The sequence below is a fragment of the Dreissena polymorpha genome, chromosome 1 (genome assembly GCF_020536995.1).
Source record: "Dreissena polymorpha isolate Duluth1 chromosome 1, UMN_Dpol_1.0, whole genome shotgun sequence".
Taxonomy (NCBI): Eukaryota; Metazoa; Mollusca; class Bivalvia; order Myida; family Dreissenidae; genus Dreissena; species Dreissena polymorpha.
The window spans coordinates 175,396,438-175,404,505 of NC_068355.1; the positions used below are offsets into that span (position 1 = coordinate 175,396,438).

Here is an 8,068-nt window from a genome sequence, read left to right on the forward strand (position 1 = left end):
ATAACGTTATGAAAGATGTTTAAGAGAATGCCAATAATTTAAGGAAAGTCGTATTTACCATCAAATATGGGGTAAATATAAAACATAGTAGCTAAAGTAACATTTAGCTTAAACAGATACACTTTGTTTTTCGTTTGACTTTATTTTTCTTTTAATGTCATATTGCATGTTATGTGCTATTTTCAGTTGTCCGATGTCGCATGAGAACAAGTATAAAAAATACTGTTAAAGTGCATGTACCGTTTAAGACGCATTAACTGCCATTTTGGCATTTTCTATTCAACATTATTGGATTCGCTCTTTTGAAACTGGTGAAAAATGCATCATAAACAACATTCGTTCAAATATCTGTTACTATCAAGTAAATCAATAAAAAATAAATGACAGTTTTACGTTGCGCTCAAGTTCTTTGCACATATTAACCGAACAGCAACGCAGTTTCAAGTTTCAATCTGTATTGGCATATTGCCTTTGATGAAATATAAACAAAAGACCGAGACTGCGAAACCTTGTAATAAAACGTAAATACAGATAATTAAATATAAGATTCAATAAATATTTGCATGCAAACAAAAAGTATCAGGCACAGTATAATACGTTTTTATTAATCAGCATGAAATTAAGAAGCAGTTAGTGATATATATTATAACATATATGTTTGAATGCATCTGCCAAAACATAAGGGTGCTTTGGTCAAATAAAATGTGCGCTAGACTTTATTAAAATGTATGTATGTATTTATGTTAGGCCAGGATGAACTGAATATTTTTCTGCGTTATTTGTTACATAATGGATAACACTTTAAAAAGTGATGTTCATTGAACAGTTTCCGCTGGCGTTCAAAGGTGGTTATTCTATTATATATGCCAACTTCTATTTCATGACAAAGGAATATCACCGAAATCTGCTGGATTTCGTTTTTTTCATTGAGAATGCAATTAAGGTATCTTTTGTGTTTAATGCTTTTCTTACTTCAAGAATTTTTTTTTTTTATATTCGTTTTTGTGTGATGATGATTTGTCATGCCATTCTTGTTCGAGTTGATCTTTTAGTCTTTGAGTTTATAATTAATCAATAGTTATCAAATTAAATTATGGTATCGGATGTATTAAGTCTAAGTGTAACGATTTGCACTGTGGCATACAATTTCATATGGTTGATAGATTATTATGCCCCATTGAAATAAAGTTTCTATTTATCATTTGGCAGGTATAGTGACATCTCCCTATCTCCCTTTAAATCTTATTGTCTGTAGACAATCAAAAATGACCAAGTCAGACATCACTGACAACCTAGGCCTGTGGTTTATCAAAGAGATCATAGCCAGTGTTCATCATGTATGTAGGTATGTAATGAACCCTACTACTCACAAATAAGAACAGGACAGAAATGATAATTATATCATAAAAAAACCTTGACAAATCAATCATTTGAGTTATAAATAATCAAAATAAAAAATATGAACAGTAACTGTGAAAATAATTTAAATTCTTGGTAAGGAAGTATATAATCTGAGATTTATTATTATATAAATTACTTCCCTTAAAAATAATTGTCTCTAACAAATCTCTATTTCTATTCAAGTTGCTATGTTCAATATTGAATAATTATCTCCCTTTACTTTTTTTTACCTCCCTTGGATTTGTATTTTTGACCTTAGACCTTGAAGAATGACCTTGACCTTGACCTTTTACCACGATGTGTTTGTCAGAAACACAATGCCGCCTACTGCGCCGCTTTGATTTATTTATCAAAAATTTATAATTTGGCAGGTCAGATCATTATGCCATTATATGGGTAGCTGTTTCTTTATCTACTTTTATGTTAATGTGGAATGTTAAATTGTACGGTGCAGAAACTCAATGCTTTTATAAAATTCAGGATTTAATACGGACATGCCGTTCCAGACTTGTCCGGTTCAGGTCATTTTAATGACTGAAATGAAAATTTAATTCAAATTTACATAATACACCGATAAACACTAAGCGTCTGCACATGCGCAGGCGAAAAGTCAGCTAGAGTTACCCCACTTGAAATTTCGAGTAAAAATATTGAAAATGGCACTGACTTGCTCTGTGAAAGGTTGCTCAAACGGCGGTTATTGGCTTAAGAAGTGGAAATATCAGTTTTGTGACAGATGCGGATGTTTGCACAAAGAGAAGACGTGTGCATGTGAACAACCTTTCAGGTATGTTTTTGTATAAATATCGAAAAAGTGATGGTTTAATGCGTCCATTTAGCGGGTAGTAAATGCGATGAAATTTGCTAAACGAGTATTTACACCCGTATTACGAGAGCCTCTTTATTCTCAAATCTTACAGTTTGAAATGGGCTAAATCTTCATGACTTATGGAAGCTGTAGGTTGCATGAAGGAATATTGATTCATGAACATTTTTATGACAAATTAACATTCTTAGAATAGAACCTTTCACAATTGAACTGTCTAATAAGTATACCCTATTATCGTCCACCTGGGAGGATATTCAGTTACAATGATTAAAGAAAGTATTTTTTCGCAAGATTTAATGAAAAGGAAGATTTTAGATGATAACTTGAGAATCATTGTGTAGTTGAAATATATTTGGTGTATTAGAAATAGCTTTTCCATTGATAATAAAGAGTACATGCATGATGGCCACAAGAAAGATAGACAGTGCTCTAAATAGATTGTTTTTTCAACAGCTAACTTAGTAATTCCTGACCCAACCCTAGGTTGTTGGTTCTCATTATTATATTGTCTATGAGATCTTTTGTTTACCAATGTAATGGGTTGAAATAAGTTAGTAAGAAAGTTAGTATTTAGCAAATATTATCTAGACCTGATTTTCCTATTTTAAGTGTCGTATGAATTCATTATCTATATTTTTCAAGGCTGTACCCTTTCCCTACCCGCAAGACCAATCCTGAGGCGCGTGACAAATGGCTGCATATTGTTGGGCGGCGTGTAGGCAACAAAACTTGGTCTCCATCAAAGGACAGTAGACTGTGCTCGAGACATTTTCGTGATGGAAAACCAACAGCAGTTAATCCCCTACCGTGTCTTGATATGGGGTACGGTATATACTTATTTTTATGCCCCCGGTAGGGTGGCATATACCAGTTGAACTGTCAGTCTGTCTGTCCGTCCGAAAAAAAATTAACATTGGCCATGACTTTTTCAATATTCAAGATAGCAACTTGATATTTGGCATGCATGTGCATCTCATGAAGCTGCACATTTTGAGTGCTGGAAGGTTAAGGTCATCTTTCAATGTCAAAAGTCAAAAAAAAATTTCAAAGCGGCACAATAGGGGGCATTGTGTTTCTGACGAACACATCTCTTGTTTTTAAACTAGTATTTACCCTTACAAGTTATTGGTGCAATCAGCTATATTTACATATGGATGACATCATTTCATATGATTTGCAAACCTAAGCTTAATCTTGGTGGGCTGTCAATTCTTTCTGTAGTCTATCCTCAATGTGTAACCAGTTCAGTTCAAAATCATTAACATTTCTATGTATAAAGGTACTCAACTGAAACATTGATTACAAAAGTAAGTTCCAAGAGAGGTTTATAAAAAAAGGTTAGTTTAGTGTGGTCAGAAGTATTTTGTGCTTGATGGTTTCTTTAAGGAATTATCAACCTCAAACAAAAACAGATATTGATTACCCAAGTACTAGTAATGTGTATTGTATTTCAGTTATGCGGATGCTGAATGTAGAGTTCAGAGGATGTCTAGATTTGAAGCAACCAACCGAATCGACAGATGAAAGTCAAATCAGTCGTTTTGAAAGAGACTTTGGTAGAATTATAACAGATGATCCCATTGTTGAAGAGATCCCCGCTCCAACTTCAAAACCTGTTCCCTGGATATTTGTTTTATTGTCATGTTTCTGGCCTTGCTACATACATTGTAGAAACCAGGAAAAAGAAATTAAAAAGCTGAAGAAAGAAGTTTTCACTTTAAAGGCATCACTATTTAAGTTAAAAAAACAGGTTTACTGTGACAATATTATCAAGAATGATGAAAATGTGAATTTCTACACTGGCCCTCAAGTGTGTTTCGGTTTTTAATAAATTACATAAAATAATTTCTCAGTATGTAACAAGGAGATGGACTGATGCAAAACGGACATTTAACACTTCAAGACGATCAAGGAAGAGTGGGCATTAAAAAGAAAATTGTCATCACAAAGTGAATTTTAATGATGCTTATGAAACTAAGGCTAGGACTTTTAAATAAAGATTTGGCAAAGCGCTTTAATATCTCAGAGACTTTGTGCTCTAGAATTTTTTTCACATGGTTACGAGCTGCAAGCATTGTTTTAAAAAACTTGGTTTTTGTTCCTGATCAGGAACAGATTTTAGGTTCTAATCCCCAAAAGTTTCGGTCAATAAAAAATCTACATTCAATCATCGATTGTACAGAGCTGTTTATTGAGACCCCAAAAGACCTTCAACTACAAAGCTCAACTTGGTCTGACTATAAGCATCACTACACCTTAAAATTGTTAGTTTCATGCTCCCCAAATAGCACAATAGTGTTTGTGTCCAATGCATACTTAGGACGTATAAGCGACAAAGCGTTAACATTAGATTGTGGATATTTGGACTTGGTGCCTCTTCATTCAACAGTCATGGCAAACAAAGGATTTAACAAGTGTGCCAAAAAGAGTTTGAATTGTACGTTCCTCCAGGAAAACAGGGAAATTCTTAAATGACATCTGAGCAAGTTGAAAAAACAAAGACTATTGCAAACCACAGGATACTCATTGAACAAGTGATACGCCGACTAAAAACATTCAGGATACTTTCAAATGAAATTCCTATTAATATAATAGAACATATTGATGACATTGTGACTGTTTGTGCTGCTTTGTCCAACCTGAAAGCAACCCATATATATGTAATGGCTGAGTCATGGGCCATGAGGTTATTGTGCAGTTAATATATTTTACTTTCATTCAGAACCTTTGCCATGGGTACTTATAAACATTGTCTTTGACCCCTAGGGCAAATAATTAATATATTTATCTGCAATTTTTTCCACCATTAGATATATACAATATTAATGTATTTCATAAATAAGGTGCAGATGGATTAAAACTGCAGATCTTATCAACTAATTCTTTTTATTACATTGTAACTAATTAAGTATGCATCAGATCTCTTTATGACAATGTATGCACATGCATTAAGACTCCATTTACCCAGAGCTAGGCTCGCCTTTTTAGATTATAGCAGTCTATCTGGCCCTTTTGCATCATGATGCAGTTTCATCATAATGATGTATGATGTGTCCGTTTTTAATTGAGGCATATGCTTGTGTTCAGTGTCGAACTAAACATGTATTATAATAAGTTTGTTCACTTAACATTCTTGCAGTAATGTTTTGCTGTGAATATAATAATTAATCAAAATTGAACCACTAGCTTCTCATTTCTTCATGTAATTTATTAGTATATTTTAAACCAGAACAACACCATATCCATAACATATGAACACAAAATCATAAAATTCTATATTCCAGTGGAACAACACTATGATTTTATCAAATGTTGAATAAATTTCCCATGTCAACATTAGTCAGATCAAATTATTTCTGAATTCCACTAATTATTCATCTATGCATAAACAACACTTTATCATCTATATGTAGGCCATTACAATAAATGGTTGTTTATAGACTGATACACATTTACAAGTCAGACAAGGCATACAAAAGCATGCACTCAATTACTTATTTTTTTTAAATTTAGAACAAACTCAAAGTTGAGCCAGCTTGAGCAAAGTTGCCATCTTAAAATTGTAAAAGTTATAACCAATGTTAAAGTTTTGGACGGAACATACTGAGACGGACAGTTCAAAAACTATATGCCACCCTTCGGGTGCATAAAAACATATTGCCATTGCCAATCTTTGATTTATAAACAACTGCCATAAAATTAAACACATTCCTGAAAAACTGAATTGTAGATCGAGGCACTAACGGGCATATTATTTACAAAATATTTTAAAAGAGCAAATACCAGCTAGAATAAGATCCTGTTAAGTGGACTGGTTGGCAATTACCTTCTGTATTAAAGTTAAAAATATATGTGCAGATAAGAAAACTACATATTCACAGTGATAAAATATATGAGTCGCATTCTGAGAAAACTGGGCATAATGCATGTGCGTAAAGTGTCGTCACAGATTAGACTGTGCAGACTGCACAGGCTAATCAGGAATGACACTTTCCGCATAATTGGATTTTTGCTAAGAAGAGACTTCATATAAACAAAAAATGTCATAAAAGCGGAAAGTGTCGTCCCTGATTAGCCTGTGCGGATTTCACAGGCAATGGGGATAAAACTTTACGCACTTGCATTATGCCAAGTTTTATTATTATTTAAATTACTAACATTGTTTTGGCATATAGGGAATTATGCTTCAATATACCTGTATCGCTGAAAGTAGCTCAGGCACCTAGTCCTTTGAGTTTATAACTCATATTACTGCTCTGTGGCAGGGGTATCATCGGGCGCCACCCGACTCATTGTAGCTAGGTTCGGCTTATATCTGCTTCTCCATTTAAAGTTTAAAAATCCGAGTGTCACTTGTGTTCGGAGGCACGCACTTTAAATGAACACACATTTTAAGACTTGTTGTCTTTATCAGGTGTAAATGAACACACATTTTTAAGACTTGTTTTGTCTTATCAGATGTAAATGTACACACATTTATAGACTTGTTTTGTCTTTGTCAGATGTAAATGGACACACATTTTTAAGACTTGTTTTGTCTTTATCCATCAACGGGGGGAGATGTTCGAACGTTAACTTCACCTGTTTAGTAAAATTTATATTCGGGACAACATTACTATTTAAGGCATTTAGCACAAATCCATACATCAATGGATTCCCTGTTTCCTCTGTGACACCAGCACAGTCATAGTGCACCCAGGTTCACACTCATCACAACAGACGGACTGATCTTGTGAACGTTCTGGGAAGTCCAGACACTCTTTCCTGCAAACACCACAGTGAAACACTATTTCCTTGGCATAGTTGACTTCCCTTTTTTCTTCACTTTCTCACTATGCAGGCTTGTTTTTTCAATGTCTACATTTGCCACTGGCATTAGCATGCGCCTCACCGGCTTAGTTGAAACATTATTATTATCATCCATTTCACAAAGGCTGGCATAATGTGTTCTAACAAAACCAGCACAGTTTGTCTTTCACATTCTCCCAAAATTCCGCATCAAAAACACACGAAGAAGAAGATGCCCATGGAAAGTGAACACGAAAAAGTCACAGAATGCATTCTGGCATATGGCCATTTGTCCTGGATTTGATAATAGTAGCTGTAATTTGGGTCTACACTTAGAGTATCATCTTGTTCAAAATAAAGGGAACATTTGTTGGTGTGGCGTTTGATCTTTGATACTCTCTGGACACTTAATTTCACAAAGGCCAGATCCACAGCACATGCAGAAGGTTCCATGTCGGAACTAGCTGCCAGAAAACTTTTGTCCTTATCAACAGCAAGCCCAGTGTTCGTGGCCTTGAACTTCTTGTGTGTTTTTTTTTCTGAGTTGATATATATTCTTTTTTGCTGGTTCCATTGCAATTCCATGTTTCATAGCCTTTGTTTGAATAAGGGGTTTCTCACCTAAAATGGCCTCTTTCAATTTCGTCACATCAGTTGTTTTGTCTTTCTCTAATGGTATCAACCCGTGTGCAAACTCGTTTGAAGATACTTGCTGTAATTCTTCCTCTACGTTGCGAATGCCAAATAAGTGATTCTGATTGATTGACCGTTGCAATTTTTAAATTTTCAATTTCAGTGTCAGTCAAGGTCAATTTTGATATGAGTTCATCTGATGTTAATGTTTCTTTGCTTAGCCCAATGATTGTTTTTCGGAAGTTCAATGGATTTATTCTTATGTCGTCTTCCTCCATTGTTAAACTAAAGCAAGAGTCTGGAATATCAGGGGCTAGTAAGGTGTGAGATCTAAGCGCATTTTGGCACCATCTTTAACATCTTCGCTTTGTTTTTTCGTAGTGGTGGGGATGCCCTGTTTCATTTTCCTAGCCATAA

The 8,068-nt window shown here is 34.5% G+C and overlaps 1 protein-coding gene across 1 annotated transcript; it reads left to right on the forward strand.

Annotated features, from left to right (window-relative positions):
• Positions 1 to 2,035: 2,035 nt before the first annotated feature.
• On the forward strand, positions 2,036 to 3,792 carry LOC127862591 (uncharacterized). The gene is made up of 3 exons (XM_052401785.1): positions 2,036 to 2,188; positions 2,873 to 3,052; positions 3,685 to 3,792. Exons 1-3 carry the CDS (start codon positions 2,058 to 2,060, stop codon positions 3,752 to 3,754), a joined length of 381 nt encoding a protein of 126 aa, XP_052257745.1. The 5' UTR covers positions 2,036 to 2,057; the 3' UTR covers positions 3,755 to 3,792.
• Positions 3,793 to 8,068: the final 4,276 nt, after the last annotated feature.